This window comes from Dermacentor variabilis, chromosome 9, assembly GCF_050947875.1.
Source record: "Dermacentor variabilis isolate Ectoservices chromosome 9, ASM5094787v1, whole genome shotgun sequence".
Lineage (NCBI taxonomy): Eukaryota > Metazoa > Arthropoda > Arachnida > Ixodida > Ixodidae > Dermacentor > Dermacentor variabilis.
In genome coordinates, this window is record NC_134576.1 from 12,945,173 (window position 1) to 12,963,931 (window position 18,759).

An 18,759-nucleotide genomic window follows, 5' to 3' on the forward strand; every position below is an offset into this window, starting at 1 on the left:
GCTGTTACAGTGTTTGCAGGAGCTGTAGCATCGCAGAAGCCGGGTAACGTAAAAACGCTAAAGCAAGAAGTTTTGCAGCCCTTGCAACAGCTGTCTAGTCACAACACTCACGGACCATGTAACTACACAAAAGTGGCAGCTGTTGCAGTGTTTGCAGGAGCTGTGGCATCGCGGAAGTCGGTGTATACTAGCAACACGAAAGCAACAACCTTGGCTGTCATTGTAGTGGCCGTCTCTTCATAACACTCACGAGCCCTGGATCTACACAAAAATGGCAGCTGAAGCAGTGTTTGCAGGAGCTGTGGCATCAAAGAAGTCAGGAATCGCAACTACCCAAAAGGAACAATTTTTCACTCTTTGCAGCAGCTGTCTCGTCACGATACTCACGGACCCTGTAACTACACAAAATAGCAGCTGTTGCTGTGTTTGATAGAGCTGTGGCATTGCAGAAGTCGGGTAACATAATATTTCAAAGCAACAAGTTTTGCAGCATTTGCAGCAGCTGCCTCGTCACAACACTCACGGACCCTTTAACTACACAAAAGTGGCAGGTGTTGCAGTGTTTCCCGGAGCTGTGACATCACAGAAGTCGGGTATCCTAACAGCACAAACGCAACAACTTTTGCAGTCATTGTAGAGGCCGTCTCGTCATAACACTCACGTGCCCTGTATCTAAACAAAAATGGCAGCAGATGAAGTGTTTGCAGGAGCTGTGGAATCGCAGAAGTTAGGTATCGTAACTACACAAAAGCAACAATTTTGCACTCTTTGCAGCACCTGTCTTGTCACAACACTCGCAGACACTGTCTCTGCACAAAAGTGGCAGCCTTTGCAGTGTTTGCAGGAGTCGTGGCGTCGCTGAAGTCAGGTATCGTAACTACAAATAAAGAACTCCTGCAGTCTTTGCAGCAGCTGTCTCATCACGACACTCATGGACCCTGTAACTACACAAAAGGTGCAGCTGTTGCAGCGTTTCCAGAAGCTGTGGCGTCGCAGTAGTCGGGTATCCTAACATCACAAACAGAACAACTTTTGCAGCCATTGTAGCGGCCGTCTCGTCAAAACACTCACGGGCGCTGTATCTGCACAAAAGTGGCAGCTGTTGCAGTGTTTGCTGGAGCTGTGGCATCGCAAAAGTCTGGTATCGTAACTACATATAAACAACTCTTGCAGTCTTTGCGGCAGCTGTCTCGTCACAAGGCTTACGAGCCCTGCAACTACACAAAAGGCGCAGCTGCTGCGGTGTTTGCAGAAGTTGTGGCATTGAAGAAGTCGGGTAACGTAAAACACCAAAGCAACAAGTTTTGCAGCCTTTGCAGCCGCTGTCTCGTCACAACACTCATGGACCCTGTAGCTATACAAAAGTGGCAGCTGTTACAGTGTTTGCAGGAGCTGTAGCATCGCAGAAGCCGGGTAACGTAAAAACGCTAAAGCAACAAGTTTTGCAGCCCTTGCAACAGCTGTCTAGTCACAACACTCACGGACCATGTAACTACACAAAAGTGGCAGCTGTTGCAGTGTTTGCAGGAGCTGTGGCATCGCGAAAGTCGGTGTATACTAGCAACAGAAAAGCAACAACCTTGGCTGCCATTGTAGTGGCCGTCTCTTCATAACACTCACGAGCCCTGTATGTACACAAAAGTGCCCGCCATTGCAGTGTTTGCAGGAGCTGTGGCATCGCAGAAGTCGAATATTCTAACAACACAAAACCAACAACTTTTGCCGCCTCTGGAGCAGCTTTCTCGTCATAACACTCACGGAACCTGTAACTACACAAAAGTTGCAGCTGTTGCAGTGTTTGCAGGAGCTGTGGCATCGCAGAAGTAGGGTATCCTCACAACACAAAAGCAACAACTTTTGCAGTCATTGTAGCGGCTGTCTCGTCATAACACTCACGGGCCCTGTATCTACACAAAAATGGCAGCTGAAGCAGTGTTTGCAGGAGCTGTGGAATCGCAGAAGTCGAATATTCTAACAACACAAAACCAACAACTTTTGCCGCCTCTGGAGCAGCTTTCTCGTCATAACACTCACGGAACCTGTAACTACACAAAAGTTGCAGCTGTTGCAGTGTTTGCAGGAGCTGTGGCATTGCAGAAGTAGGGTATCCTCACAACACAAAAGCAACAACTTTTGCAGTCATTGTAGCGGCTGTCTCGTCATAACACTCACGGGCCCTGTATCTACACAAAAATGGCAGCTGAAGCAGTGTTTGCAGGAGCTGTGGCATCAAAGAAGTCAGGAATCGTAACTACCCAAACGGCACAATTTTTCACTCTTTGCAGCAGCTGTCTCGTTACGATACTCACGGACCCTGTAACTACACAATATAGCAGCTGTTGCAGTGTTTGCTGGAGCTGTGGCATTGCAGAAGTCGGGTAACATAAAAATCCAAAGCAACAAGTTTTGCAGCCTTTGCAGCAGCTGTCTCATCACGACACTCACGGACCGTGTAACTGCACTAAATACCAGCTGTTGCAGTGTTTGCTGGAACTGTGGCATTGCAGAAGTCGGGTAACATAAAAATCCAAAGCAACAAGTTTTGCAGCCTTTGCAGCAGCTGTCTCGTCACAACACTCACGGACCTTTAACTATACAAAAGTGGCAGCTGCTGCAGTATTTGCTGGAGCTGTGGCAGCGCAGAAGTCTGGTATCGTAACTACAGATAAGCAACTCTTGCAGTCTTGGCAGCAGCTGTCTCGTCATAACACTCACGGACCCTGTAACTACACATAAGTTGCAGCTGTTGCAGTGTTTGCAGGAGCTATGGCATCGCAGAAGTCGGATATCGTAACAACGCAAAAGCCACAACCTTTGCAGTTTTGCAGCAGCTGTCTCGTCACGGCACTCACGGACCCTGTAAATAAACAAAATTGCAGCTGTTGCAGTGTTTGCAGGAGCTGTGGCATTGCAGAAGTCGGGTACCCTAACACAAAAGCAACAACTTTTGCAGTCATTGTAGATGCTGTCTCGTTATAACACTCTGGGGCCCTCTATCTACAGAAAAATGGCAGCTGATTTAGTGTTTATAGGAGCTGTGGCATCGCAGAAGTCAGGTATCGTGACTAGACTAAGGAACAATTTTCACTCTTTGAAGCAGCTGTCTCGTCAGAACAATCACGGACCCTGAAACTACACAAAAGTGGCAGCCATTGCAGTGTTTTCAGGAGCTGTGGCATCACCGAAGTCAGGTATCGTAACTACCCATAAACAACTCCTGCAGTCTTTGCAGCTGCTGTCCCATCACAACACCCACGGACCCTGTAACTACACAAAAGTAGTAGCGGCTGCTGTGTTTGCAGGAGCTGTGACATCGCATAAGTCGGGTATCCTAACAACACAAAAGCAACAACTTATGAAGTCGTTGCAGCAGCTGTCTCGTCACGACACTGACGGACCCAGTAACTATAAAAAAGTGGCAGCTGTTGCATTGTGTTCAGCAGCTGTGACATCGCCGGAGACAGGTATCGTAACTGCGCATAAACAAATCCTGTAGTCTTTGCAGCAGCTGTCTCGTCACAATACTCAGGGACCCTCTATCTACACATAGGTGGCAGCTGTTGCAGTGTTTGAAGAGTTGTGGTGTCGCACAAGTCAGCTATCGTAACTTCACATAAGCAACCCTTGCAGTCTCGGCATCAGCTGTCTCGTCATAACACTCACGGGCCCTGTATCTACAAGAAAGTAGCAGCAGATAAAGTGTTTGCAGGAGCTGTGGCATCGCAGAAGTCGTGTAACGTAAAAACACTAAAGCAACAAGTTTTGGAGCCTTTGCAACAGCTGTCTAGTCACAACACTCACGGACCATGTAACTACACAAAAGTGGCAGCTGCTGCAGTGTTTGCAGGAGCTGTGGCATCGCAGAAGTCTGGTATCCTAACAATACAAAAGCAACAACCTTGGCAGTCATTGTAGTGGCCGTCTCGTCATAACACTTACGAGCCCTGTATCTACACAAAAGTGGCAGCCATTGCACTGTTTGCAGGAGCTGCGGCTTCGCCGAGGTCAGGTATCGTAACTACAAATAAAGAACTGCGGCGTTCTTTGCAGCAGCTGTCTCGTCACGACACTCACGGACCCTGTAACTACACAAAAGTGGCAGCTGTTGCAGTGTTTGCAGGAGCTGTGGCATCGCAGAAGTCGGGTATCTTAACAACACAAAAGCAACAACTTTTGCAGTCATTGTAGCGGCTGTCTCGTCATAACACTCACGGGCCCTGTATCTACACAAAAATTGCAGCTGAAGTAGTGTTTGCAGGAGCTGTGGCATCAAAGAATTCAGGAATCGTAACTACCCAAAAGGAACAATTTTTCACTCTTTGCAGCAGCTGTCTCGTCACGATACTCACGGACCCTGTAACTACACAAAATAGCAGCTGTTGCAGTATTTGCTGGAGCTGTGGCATTGCAGAAGTAGGGTAACATAAAAATCCAAAGCAACAAGTTTTGCAGCCTTTGCAGCAGCTGTGTCGTCACTACACTCACGGACCCGTTAACTACACAAAAGTGGCAGCTGCTGCAGTGTTTGGAGGAGCTGTGGCATCGCAGAAGTCTGGTATCGTAACTGCATATAAACAACTCTTGCAGTCTTTGCAGCAGCTGTCTCGACACAACGCTTACGAGCCCTGCAACTACACAAAAGGCGCAGCTGCTGCAGTGTTTGCAGAAGTTCTGGCATTGAAGAAGTCGGGTAACGTAAAACACCAAAGCAACAAGTTTTGCAGCCTTTGCAGCGGCTGTCTCGTCACAACACTCATGGTGGGCTCGGTCGCTGTGCCACGATGCACTCATCTAAGCCGTTCGCCTTCGCTGCGCAGGTGCCTGCCCGTCTAATCATCCGGATACTCATCCTGTCCCTGGTTCCCGCCGCTTCTGATGCCACGGCCCTCAGCGAACCACTTCGCTGCGAGTGGCCCGCCAGCCCTTGTCTGCTGTCTGCTACTACAGATAGCCCGGCAGCGCCACCACTGCCGTGCCTCAACTGCCCCTGGATTCACGCACCGTCATCGACAACAACCGAGGAGCCATCTATAAAAGACCATCACCAACGCGCGGCACTCTGTGGGCTCGGTCGCTGTGGCACGATGCACTCATCTAAGCCGTTCGCCTTCGCTGCGCAGGTCAGTAATCAGTATTGTCTTTTCACAAAAAAATCAAGTAACTACTGTCTCCTGCAGCTACCGAGCCCACAGTGCTGCCTTTCGATTGTTGTTGAATGTTATGATGTAGTACGTACCTTGTTGCTGTTGGCTGGTGATATCGAGTCAAACCCAGGTCCCGACACTGTACTCGCAGAACTAAAGAAGCTGTCTACTGGTCAGTCACAACTACTCGCCGAGGTTCAAGGCCTTAGAAACCAACTAACAACTACTGAACAGGCTATATCTGACCTCAGTAACAGATTATCCAACCTAGAAACTCGCTATCAAGACCTGGTAACACTACGCACCGACATGGATGCGATCTGCACTAACACCACCCAAACAGCCAAAGATATCAAAGGAATAGAAGCCCGCCTGGATGACGCCGAAAATCGCTTGCGACGAAACAATTTAATTTTCTATAATATCACAGATAACAATGCATCGGAAAACTACGCCCAATCTGAAGAATCTGTCCTACGCCTCTGCCGTGATCACTTAGGTCTAACCATTGACCCAAAAGAAATTGAACGGGCTCACCGTCTTGGGCGCCATTCTTCTGGGCGCTCTCGCCCAATTATAGTCAAACTGACATTTTTTAAAACCAAACAGCTAATTCTTTCAAATGGCCGTAAGTTAAAAGGGACTGATTACAGCGTCGGGGAGGATTTTTCACGCCCTGTCCGAGATGCGCGAAAGCATCTAGTTAGATTTGCCAAAACTAAAAACACAAAATTTTCCTTGCGCTACAAAACATTATTCATCGGTCCGAAACAGTACGCATTCGACGAATCATCGCAGACAGTAAAAGAAATCTCATAGCATACGGTTCATCGTCGTGTAACTAAACTTCCTGGTAGCAGCCCTCGTGGTAAACTTCCAAATCTTTCTTTTTCTATTATTTTCACAAACATACGCAGTTTCCTCCCCAAACGTGAACACATCTGTAATCTTGTTTCATCATCTTCCAGCAACATACTTGTACTAACTGAAACGTGGCTAACAGATGACGTCACTGATACGGAAGTTCTTGCCAATCTACCTAATTTTAAAGTTTTCCGCAAGGACCGCAGGGGCTCCAGAGGAGGAGGTGTTCTCATTGCCACTAACCAACAATTGCCTTGTTCTGTTATTAATATCCAATCAGAACTTGAAATACTATGGGTAATCTGCCGTTCCGCACCTCAAACCGTCATACTAGGTGTCTGCTACAGACTCCCCTACAGCTATCCACAATTTTCTTATTACCTAAATGATAGCCTAAATCAACTTACTACTACACATCCCAACGCGCGCATTCTTCTTTTTGGCGATTTTAACTTCCCGTCTATTGACTGGCAGAACTTCACACCAACAAGCAATGAAGAAATAACTAACTTCCTTGACGTCTGTCTAAATTTTAATCTCACCCAATTAGTAAAAGAACCTACACGCGTCGTACGTGATTCGTCAAACATCTTGGACCTTATACTAACTAATCACCCTGAAAGTTTAGCGAATCTTACTTATCTCCGCGAAGTTAGCGACCACAAAATTATACATGCTACTTTCACCTTCATCGCGGAATCGCGCCAAACGTTCCACAAAAGAATTCGCCTTTATGACAAAGGCAATTACAATGAAATGAACAACCAATTGCTTGCTTTTTTTCCAGAATTCGAAAGAGATTTTCATGACCGATCAATTGAGGACAACTGGCTTACTTTTAAAACCAAGCTTGCAGAACTAACATCCAAATTCATTCCCACCATTACATTTCGTGCCAATCATAATAAACCATGGTTCACAAAGTCCTTAAAAAAGCTCGAGAACAAGAAAAAACGACTTTTCCGTGCAGCAAAACTAAACCCAAGCGAATGCGCATGGAATAAATACTACGAGGCCGAGTCAACGTATTTGCGGTCCATTACTAATGCCAAACATGCATTTTTTCATACTGACCTGCCGAAGATCCTAAGCAATAATACCAGAAAGTTCTGGCAAGTTCTAAACCCTGATTATGCGCCTATCATCACACTTACCGACACGGATGGCGAGGAAGTGAGCGACGTTGAGTGTGCAAATATATTTAACACTGCATTTTCATCTGTCTTCACAAACGAAACTGATATGCCAACATTTGTCCCAACTTCCCAACCAAGATCGCTCATGCCACCAGTCACATTCGCTGCACACGGCATCGCCGGTATCATTGAAAATATTAAGGTGTCATCTTCTGCAGGTACTGACGAAATCACCAGCAAACTCTTAAAAAACATACGTCATGCTTCTTCAGAGTACTTATCATTACTGTTCACACAATCACTCTCCACAGGTAGCATACCCAGCGATTGGAAGGTGGGGAAGGTCGTTCCGGTCTTCAAATCAGGTAACAAAGAATCGCCCCTTAATTATCGCCCCATCTCTTTAACAAGTGTGCCATGCAAAATCATGGAACATGTAATTTATTCTTGCATAATGAACTTTCTCCACTCTATTAATTTCTTTCATCCTTCTCAACACGGCTTCCGTAAAAACCTATCTTGTGAAACGCAATTAGCTATTTTTGTCCATGACCTGCACATGGCCCTTGATTCTAACCTTCAAACTGACTCAATCTTCCTAGATTTCGCGAAAGCCTTCGACAAGGTTCCCCACGAGCGCTTGATACTAAAACTTTCTTGGTTAAATTTGCATCATAACATACTACAGTGGATAAAAGAATTTCTGGCAAACCGTACCCAATTTGTTCACGTTAATAATCAAACCTCTAGGTCTCTTGCAGTAACATCAGGCGTCCCGCAAGGATCAGTTCTTGGTCCCCTTCTATTTTTAATATATATTAACGACCTACCAACACAGGTCTCCTGTAACATTCGCATCTTTTCCGATGACTGTGTTATCTATCGCACAATCAGTAACCCCTCTGATCAACTAACTCTTCAAAGAGATTTAACTTGCGTCCAGGACTGGTGTAACCAATGGCTCATGGAACTAAACCCCGATAAATGCAAACTCATGTCATTTCATCGAAAACGTAATCCTCTCCTGTTGCCTTATACAATTTCGCACGTCACGATAGCATTAACACAGTCTTACAAATACCTAGGCGTAACGTTGTCTAACGATCTAACCTGGAACGCGCATGTCACTAGAGTGATATCATCTGCTAACAGAAGCCTTGGTTTCCTAAAACGTCATCTACGTCTAGCGCCACCAAACCTAAGATTGCTTGCATACAAGTCACTCCTACGCTCTAAGCTGGAATATGCCTCTGCCATCTGGAGCCCTAACCAAAAATATCTAACAAACTGTCTAGAATCAGTGCAGAATCGTGCCACAAGATTCATCCATTCATGCTATTCATATAATGTCAGTATATCATCGTTAAAAGCAGAAACCGGCTTAACAAGCCTGACTTGTCGGCGTCGTATCGCTACTATGTACTTATTTCATAGGTTTTTTTACAGCTCACTTCATCATCCACCCTACATCAGCCCTCCTGCACGCATTTCTCTCCGCATTGGTCATCCCTTTCAAGTCGCCCGTCCACGTACGCACACTACCACGTTTGCCACATCATTCTTCCCACGTTCAGCCTCGGACTGGAACGGCCTTCCACACGAAATCGCCGCAATCACCTGCCCATCGACGTTTTTGAACTGTATAATTAACATATTTACCAGCGAGCAAACTTGTACCTAAACATCTTTCCCTTGTGTATATAATTTATTTTAATAGCTACCCACCCCTTATGTAAGACCCCCAATCCTGGGGGCCTTTAAGGTAATAAAGTGAAGTGAAAGTGAAGTGAAGTGAAGGACCCTGTAACTATACAAAAGTGGCAGCTGTTACAGTGTTTGGAGGAGCTGTACCATCGCAGAAGCCGGGTAACAAAAAAACGCTAAAGCAACAAGTTTTGCAGCCCTTGCAACAGCTGCCTAATCACAACACTCACGGACCATGTAACTACACAAAAGTGGCAGTTGTTGCAGTGTTTGCAGGAGCTGTGGCATCGCGGAAGTCGGGTATACTAACAACACAAAAGCAACAAACTTGGCTGTCATTGTAGTGGCCGTCTCGTCATAACACTCACGAGCCCTGCATCTACACAAAAGTGGCCGCCATTGCAGTGTTTGCAGGAGCTGTGGCATCGCTGAAGCCAGGTATCGTAACTACAAATAACGAACTCCTGGAGTCTTTGCAGCAGCTGCCTCATCACGACACTCATGGACCCCGTAACTACACAAAGGGTGCAGCTGTTGCAGTGTTTGCAGAAGCTGTTGCGTCACAGTACTCGGGTATCCTAACAACACAAACGGAACAACTTTTACAGTCATTGTAGCGGCCGTCTCGTCATAACACTCACGGACCCTGTAAGTACACAAAATAGCAGCTGTTGCAGTGTTTGCTGGAGCTGTGGCATTGCAGAAGTCGGGTAACATAAAAATCCAAAGCAACAAGTTTTGCAGCCTTTGCAGCAGCTGTCTCGTCACTACACTCACGGACCCTTTAACTACACAAAAGTGGCAGCTGCTGCAGTGTTTGCAGGAGCTGTGGCATCGCAGAAGTCTGGTATCGTAACTACACATAAACAACTGTTGCAGTCTTTGCAGCAGCTTTCTCGTCACAACGCTCACGAACCCTGCAACTACACAAAAGGCGCAGCTGTTGCAGTGTTTGCAGGAGTTGAGGCATTGAAGAAGTCGGGTAACGTAAAACACCAAAGCAACAAGTTTTGCAGCCTTTGCAGCGGCTGTCTCGTCACTACACTCATGGAACCTGTAACTACGGAAAAGTGGCAGCTGTTGCAGTGTTTGCAGGAGCTGTGGCATCGCGGAAGTCGGGTATCCTAACAACACAAAAGCAACAACTTTGGCAGTCATTGTAGTGGCCGTCTCGTCATGACACTCACGAGCCCTGTGTCTACACAAAAGTGGCAGCCATTGCACTGTTTGCAGGAGCTGCGGCATCGCCGAAGTCAGGTATCGTAACTACAAATAAAGAACTGCGGCAGTCTTTGCAGCAGCTGCCTCGTCACGACACTCACGGACCCTGTAACTACACAAAAGAGGCAGCCGTTGCAGTGTTTGCAGAAGCTGTGGCATCAAAGAAGTCAGGAATCGTAACTACCCAAAAGGAACAATTTTTAACCCCTTGCAGCAGCTGTCTCGTCCTGACACTCACGGACCCAGTAACTACACAAAATAGCAGCTGTTGCAGTGTTTGCTGGAGCTGTCGCAATGCAGAAGTCGGGTATCTTACCTACACATAAACAACTCTTGCAGTCTTTGCAGCAGCTGTCTCGTCACAACGCTCACGAACCCTGCAACTACACAAAAGTGGCAGCTGTTGCAGTGTTTGGAGCAGCTGTGGCATCGCCGAAGTCAGGTATCGTAACTACGCATAAACAACCCCTGCAGTCTTTGCAGCAGCTGTCTCGTCACAATACTCAGGGACCCTGTAGCTACACATAAGTGGCAGCTGTTGCAGTGTTTGCAGGAGCTATGGCATCGCCGAAGTCGGATATCGTAACAGCGCAAAAGCCACAACTTTAGGAGTTTTGCAGCAGCTGTCTCGTCACGACACTCATGGACCCTGTAAATACACAAAATTGCAGCTGTTGCAGTGTTTGCAGGAGCTGTGGCATCACAGAAGTCGGGTATCCTAATAGAAAAGCAACAACTTTTGCAGTCATTGTAGCTGCTGTCTCGTTATAACACGCTGGGGCCCTCTATCTACAGAAAAATGGCAGCTGATTTAGTGTTTTTAGGAGCTGTGGCATCGTAGAAGTCAGGTATCGTGACTAGACTAAGGAACAATTTTCACTCTTTGCAGCAGCTGTCTCGTCAGAACAATCACGGACCCGGAAACTACACAAAAGTGGCAGCCATTGAAGCGTTTTCAGGAGCTGTGGCATCACCGAAGTCAGGTATCGTAACAACCCATAAACAACTGCTGCAGTCTTTGCAGCTGCTGTCTCATCACAACACTCACGGACCCTGTAACTACACAAAAGTAGTAGCGGCTGCTGTGTTTGCAGGAGCTGTGACATCGCATAAGTCGGGTATCCTAACAACACAAAAGCAACACCTTATGAAGTCGTTGCAGCAGCTGTCTCGTCACGACACTGACGGACCCAGTAACTATAAAAAAGTGGCAGCTGTTGCATTGTGTTCAGGACCTGTGACATCGCCGAAGACAGGTATCGTAACTGCGCATAAACAAATCCTGCAGTCTTTGCAGCAGCTGTCTCGTCACAATACTCAGGGACCCTGTATCTACACATAGGTGGCAGCTGTTGCAGTGTTTGAAGAGTTGTGGTGTCGCACAAGTCAGCTATCGTAACTTCACATAAGCAACCCTTGCGGTCTTGGCATCAGCTGCCTCGTCATAACACTCACGGGCCCTGTATCTACAAGAAAGTAGCAGCAGATAAAGTGTTTGCAGGAGCTGTGGCATCGCAGAAGTCGCGTAACGTAAAAACACTAAAGCAACAAGTTTTGGAGCCTTTGCAACAGCTGTCTAGTCACAACACTCACGGACCATGTAACTACACAAAAGTGGCAGCTGCTGCAGTGTTTGCAGGAGCTGTGGCATCGCAGAAGTCTGGTATCCTAACAATACAAAAGCAACAACCTTGGCAGTCATTGTAGTGGCCGTCTCGTCATAACACTTACGAGCCCTGTATCTACACAAAAGTGGCAGCCATTGCAGTGTTTGCGGGAGCTGCGGCATCGCCGAAGTCAGGTATCGTAACTACAAATAAAGAACTGCGGCGGTCTTTGCAGCAGCTGTCTCGTCACGACACTCACGGACCCTGTAACTACACAAAAGTGGCAGCTGTTGCAGTGTTTGCAGGAGCTGTGACATCGCAGAAGTCGGGTATCTTAACAACACAAAAGGACAACTTTTGCAGTCATTGTAGCGGCTGTCTCGGCATAACAATCACGGGCCCTGTATCTACACAAAAATTGCAGCTGAAGTAGTGTTTGCAGGAGCTGTGGCATCAAAGAATTCAGGAATCGTAACTACCCAAAAGGAACAATTTTTCACTCTTTGCAGCAGCTGTCTCGTCACGATACTCACGGACCCTGTAACTACACAAAATAGCAGCTGTTGCAGTGTTTGCTGGAGCTGTGGCATTGCAGAAGTCCGGTAACATAAAAATCCAAAGCAACAAGTTTTGCAGCCTTTGCAGCAGCTGTGTCGTCACTACACTCACGGACCCTTTAACTACACAAAAGTGGCAGCTGCTGCAGTGTTTGGAGGAGCTGTGGCATCGCAGAAGTCTGGTAACGAAAAAACGCTAAAGCAACAAGTTTTGCAGCCCTTGCAACAGCTGCCTAATCACAACACTCACGGACCATGTAACTACACAAAAGTGGCAGTTGTTCCAGTGTTTGCAGGAGCTGTGGCATCGCGGAAGTCGGGTATACTAACAACACAAAAGCAACAAACTTGGCTGTCATTGTAGTGGCCGTCTCGTCATAACACTCACGAGTCCTGTATCTACACAAAAGTGGCCGCCATTGCAGTGTTTGCAGGAGCTGTGGCATCGCTGAAGCCAGGTATCGTAACTACAAATAAAGAACTCCTGGAGTCTTTGCAGGAGCTGCCTCATCACGACACTCATGGACCCCGTAACTACACAAAGGGTGTAGCTGTTGTAGTGTTTGCAGAAGCTGTTGCGTCAGTACTCGGGTATCCTAACAACACAAACGGAACAACTTTTACAGTCATTGTAGCGGCCGTCTCGTCATAACACTCACGGACCCTGTAAGTACACAAAATAGGAGCTGTTGCAGTGTTTGCTGGAGCTGTGGCATTGCAGAAGTCGGGTAACATAAAAATCCAAAGCAACAAGTTTTGCAGCCTTTGCAGCAGCTGTCTCGTCACTACACTCACGGACCCTTTAACTACACAAAAGTGGCAGCTGCTGCAGTGTTTGCAGGAGCTGTAGCATCGCAGAAGTCTGGTATCGTAACTACACATAAACAACTCTTGCAGTCTTTGCAGCAGCTTTCTCGTCACAACGCTCACGAACGCTGCAACTACACAAAAGGCGCAGCTGTTGCAGTGTTTGCAGGAGTTGAGGCATTGAAGAAGTCGGGTAACGCAAAACACCAAAGCAACAAGTTTTGCAGGCTTTGCAGCGGCTGTCTCGTCACAACACTCAGGGACCATGTAACTACACAAAAGTGTCAGCTGTTGCAGTGTTTGCAGGAGCTGTGGCATCGCGGAAGTCGGGTATACTACCAACACAAAAGCAACAAGCTTGGCTGTCATTGTATTGGCCGTCTCGTCATAACACTCACGAGCCCTGTATCTACACAAAAGTGGCCGCCATTGCAGTGTTTGCAGGAGCTGTGACATCGCAGAAGTCGAATATTCTAACAACCCAAAACCAACAACATTTGCCGTCTCTGGAGCAGCTTTCTCGTCATAACACTAACGGAACCTGTAACTACACAAACGTTGCAGCTGTTGCAGTGTTTGCAGAAGCTGTTGCGTCACAGTACTCGGGTATCCTAACAACACAAACGGAACAACCTTTGCAGTCATTGTAGCGGCCGTCTCGTCATAACACTCACGGGCCCTGTATCTACACAAAATTGGCAGCTGTTGCAGTGTTTGCAGGAGTTGTGGCATTGAAGAAGTCGGGTAACGTAAAACACCAAAGCAACAAGTTTTGCAGCCTTTGCAGCGGCTGTCTCGTCACTACACTCATGGAACCTGTAACTACACCAAAGTGGCAGCTGTTGCAGTGTTTGCAGGAGCTGTGGCATCGGGGAAGTCGGGTATCCTAACAACACAAAAGCAACAACTTTGGCAGTCATTGTAGTGGCCGTCTCGTCATGACACTCACGTGCCCTGTGTCTACACAAAAGTGGCAGCCATTGCACTGTTTGCAGGAGCTGCGGCATCGCCGAAGTCAGGTATCGTAACTACAAATAAAGAACTGCGGCAGTCTTTGCAGCAGCTGTCTCGTCACGACCCTCACGGACCCTGTAACTACACAAAAGCGGCAGCCGTTGCAGTGTTTGCAGAAGCTGTGGCATCAAAGAAGTCAGGAATCGTAACTACCCAAAAGGAACAATTTTTAACCCCTTGCAGCAGCTGTCTCGTCCTGACACTCACGGACCCAGTAACTACACAAAATAGCAGCTGTTGCAGTGTTTGCTGGAGCTTTCGCAATGCAGAAGTCGGGTATCGTACCTACACATAAACAACTCTTGCAGTCTTTGCAGCAGCTGTCTCGTCACAACGCTCACGAACCCTGCAACTACACAAAAGTGGCAGCTGTTGCAGTGTTTGGAGCAGCTGTGGCATCGCCGAAGTCAGGTATCGTAGCTACGCATAAACAACCCCTGCAGTTTTTGCAGCCGCTGTCTCGTCACAATACTCAGGGACCCTGTAGCTACACATAAGTGGCAGCTGTTGCAGTGTTTGCAGGAGCTATGGCATCGTCGAAGTCGGATATCGTAACAGCGCAAAAGCCGCAACTTTTGCAGTTTTGCAGCAGCTGTCTCGTCACGACACTCACGGACCCTGTAAATACACAAAATTGCAGCTGTTGCAGTGTTTGCAGGAGCTGTTGCATCACAGAAGTCGGGTATCCTAATAGAAAAACAACAACTTTTGCAGTCATTGTAGCTGCTGTCTCGTTATAACACGCTGGGGCCCTCTATCTACAGAAAAATGGCAGCTGATTTAGTGTTTATAGGAGCTGTGGCATCGCAGAAGTCAGGTATCGTGACTACACTAAGGAACAATTTTCACTCTTTGCTGCAGCTGTCTCGTCAGAACACTCACGGACCCTGAAACTACACAAAAGTGGCAGCCATCGCAGTGTTTGCAGGAGCTGTGGCATCGCCGAAGTCAGGTAACGTAACTACCCATAAACAACTCCTGCAGTCTTTGCAGCAGCTGTCTCGTCACAACACTCACCGACCCTGTAACTACACAAAAGTAGTAGCGGCTGCTGTGTTTGCAGGAGCTGTGACATCGCATAAGTCGGGTATCGTATCAACGCAAAAGCAACAACTTATGAAGTCTTTGCAGCAGCTGTCGCGTCACGACACTGACGGACCCAGTAACTATACGAAAGTGGCACCTGTTGCGTTGTTTTCAGGAGCTGTGGCATCGCCGAAGTCAGGTATCGTAGCTGCGCATAAACAACTCCTGCAGTCTTTGCAGCAGCTGTCTCATCACAATACTCAGGGACCCTGTAGCTACACATAAGTGGCAGCTGTTGCAGTGTTTGCAGAGTTGTGGTGTCGCAGAAGTCAGCTATCGTAACTTCACATAGGCAACTCTTGCAGTCTTGGCAGCAGCTGTCTCCTCATAACACTCACGGGCCCTGTATGTACAAAAAATAGCAGCAGATGCAGTGTTTGCAGGAGCTGTGGCATCGCAGAAGTCGGGTAACTTAAAAACACAAAAGCGCCAACTTTGGCATCCTTTGGAGCAGCTGTCTCGTCACAACACTCGCGGATCCTGCAACTACACAGAAGTTGCAGCTGTTGCAGTGTTTGCAGGTGCTGTGGCATCACACAAGTCAAGTATCGTAACTACACATAAGCAACAACGTTTGCAGTAATATTAGCGGCTGTGTCATCATAACAATCATGCGCACTGTATCTACGCAAAAATGACATCTGATGCAGTGTTTGCAGGAGCTGTGGCATTGCAGAAGTCACGTATCGCAACTACACAAAAGGAACAATTTTGCACTCATTGCAGCAGCTGTCTCGTCAGAACTCTCACGGACCCTGTAACTACACAAAAGTGGCAGCTGTTGCAGTGTTTGCAGGATCTGTGGCATTGCAGAAGTCGAATATCATAACAACACCAAAGCAGCAACTTTTGCAGTCTTTGCAGCAGCTGTCTCGACACAACATTCAGGGACCCTGTAACTACAGAAAAGTGGCAGGTGTTGCAGTGTTTCTAGGGTTGTGGTATCGCAGAAGTCAGCTATCGTAACTCCACCTAAACTCTTGCAGTCTTTGCAGCAGCTGTCTCGTTACTACACTCACGGACACTGTAAGTAGACAAAAGTGGAAGCTGTTGCAGAGTTTGCTGGAGCTCTGGCATTGCCGAATTCGGATATTCTATCAACGCAAAACCAACAACTTTTACAGTCTCTGCAGCAGCTACCTCGTCATAACACTCGCGGACCCTGTAACTACACAAAAGTTGCAGCAGTAGCAGTGTTTGCAGGAGCTGCGGCATCGCAGAAGTCGGGTATCCTAGCAACACGAAAGCAACAACTTTTGCAGTCATTGTAGCGGCTGTCTGGTCGTAACACTCACGGGCCCTGTGTCTTCAAAAAATGGCAGCTGAAGCAGTGTTTGCAGGAGCTCTGGCATCGCAGATCAGGAATCGTAACTACACAAAAAGAATAATTTTGCACTCTTTGCAGCAGCTGTCTCGTCACAACACTCACGGATCCTGTAACTTCACAAAAGTGGCAGCCGTTGCACTGTTTGCGGGAGCTGTGGCATCGCTGAAGTCAGGTATCATAACTACAAATAAACAACTCCTGCAGTCTTAGCAGCAGCTGTCTCATTACGATACTCACGGAACCTGTAACTACGCAAAAGTGGCAGCTGTTGCAGTGTTTGCAGGAGCTGTGCCATTGCAGACGTTGGGTATCCTAACAACAAAGGAACAACTTTTGCAGTCATTGTAGCGGCTGTCTCGTGATAACACAGACGGGCCCCGTATCTACATAAAAGTGGCAGATGATGCAGTGTTTGCAGGAGATGTGGTATCGCAGAAGTCGGGTAACGTAAAAACACTAAATCAACAAATTTTGCAGCCTTTGCAAAAGCTGTCTAGTCACACCACTCACGGACCATGTAATTACACAACACTGGCAGATGTTGCAGTGTTTGCAGGAGCTGTGGCATCGCGGAAGTCGTGTATCCTAACAACACAAAAGCAACAACCGTGGCAGTCATTGTAGTAGCCGTCTCGTCATAACACTCACGAGCCCTGTACCTACACAAAAGTGGCAGCCATTGCAGTGGTTGCAGGAGCTGCGGCATCGCCGAAGTCAGGTATCGTTGCTACAAATAAAGAACTGCGGCAGTCTTTGCAGCAGCTGTCATGTCAAGACACTCACGGACCCGGTAACCACACAAAAGTGGCAGCTCTTGGAGTGTTTGCAGAAGGTGTGGCATCGCAGAAGTCGGGTATCCTAACAACACAAAAGCAACAACTTTTGCAGTTATTGTAGCGGCTGTGTCATCATAACAATCATGCGCCCTGTATCTACTCGAAAATGACATCTGATGCAGTGTTTGCAGGAGCTGTGGCATCGCAGAAGTCAGGTATCGCAACTACCCAAAAGGAACAATTTTGCACTCATTGCAGCAGCTGTCTCGTTAGAACTCTCACCGACCCTGTAACAACGCAAAAGTGGCAGCTGTTGCAGTCTTTGCAGGAGCTGTTGCATCGCAGAAGTCGAATATCATAACAACACAAAAGCTGCAACTTTTGCAGTCTTTGCAGCAGCTGTCTCGTCACAACATTCAGGGACCCTGTAACTACAGAAAAGTGGCAGGTGTTGCAGTGTTTGCAGGGTTGTGGCATCGCAGAAGTCTGGTATCGTAACTACACATAAATGACTTTTGCAGTCTTTGCAGCAGCTGTCTCGTCACAACACTCACGGACCCTGTAACTACACAAAATAGCAGCTGTTGCAATGTTTGCTGGAGCTGTGGCATTGCAGAAGTCGGGTATCGTAACTACACAAAAACAACTCTTGCAGTCTTTGCAGCAGCTGTCTCGTCACAACGTTCACGAACCCTGCAACTACACAAACGTGGCAGCTGTTGCAGTGTTTGGAGCAGCTGTGGCATCGCCGAAGTCAGGTATCGTAACTACGCATAAACAACTACTGCAGTCTTTGCAGCAGCTGTCTTGTCACAATACTCAGGGACCCTATAGCTACACATAAGTGGCAGCTGTTGCAGTGTTTGCAGAGTTGTGGTATCGCAGAAGGCCGCTATCGTAGCTTCACATAAGCAACTCTTGCAGTCTTGGCAGCAGCTGTCTCGTCATAGCACTCACGGACCCTGTAACTACCCAAAAGTTGCACCTGAAGCAGTGTTTGCAGGAGCTGTGGCATCGCAGATCAGGAATCGTAACTACACAAAAAGAACAATTTTGCACTCTTTGCAGCAGCTGTCTCTTCAGAACACTCACGGACCCTGAAACTACACAAAAGTGGCAGCCATTGCAGTGTTTGGAGGAGCTGTGGCATCGCCGAAGTCGAATATTCTAACAACCCAAAACCAACAACATTTGCCGTCTCTGGAGCAGCTTTCTCGTCATAACACTAACGGAACCTGTAACTACACAAACGTTGCAGCTGTTGCAGTGTTTGCAGAAGCTGTTGCGTCACAGTACTCGGGTATCCTAACAACACAAACGGAACAACCTTTGCAGTCATTGTAGCGGCCGTCTCGTCATAACACTCACGGGCCCTGTATCTACACAAAATTGGCAGCTGTTGCAGTGTTTGCAGGAGTTGTGGCATTGAAGAAGTCGGGTAACGTAAAACACCAAAGCAACAAGTTTTGCAGCCTTTGCAGCGGCTGTCTCGTCACTACACTCATGGAACCTGTAA

General features: G+C 47.4%; 1 protein-coding gene across 1 annotated transcript; it reads left to right on the forward strand.

Moving 5' to 3' along the window:
• The first annotated feature begins 4,781 nt into the window (after positions 1-4,781).
• Positions 4,782-6,229, forward strand: LOC142557957 (uncharacterized). The gene has a single exon (XM_075670136.1). It carries the CDS (start codon positions 4,782-4,784, stop codon positions 5,961-5,963), a length of 1,182 nt encoding a protein of 393 aa, XP_075526251.1. The 3' UTR covers positions 5,964-6,229.
• Positions 6,230-18,759: the final 12,530 nt, after the last annotated feature.

What these genes read in the sequence shown, in the direction of transcription:
- LOC142557957 (XM_075670136.1), top strand. Translation starts at nt 4,782, where the DNA reads ATGCACTCATCTAAGCCGTTCGCCTTCGCTGCGCAGGTGCCTGCCCGT.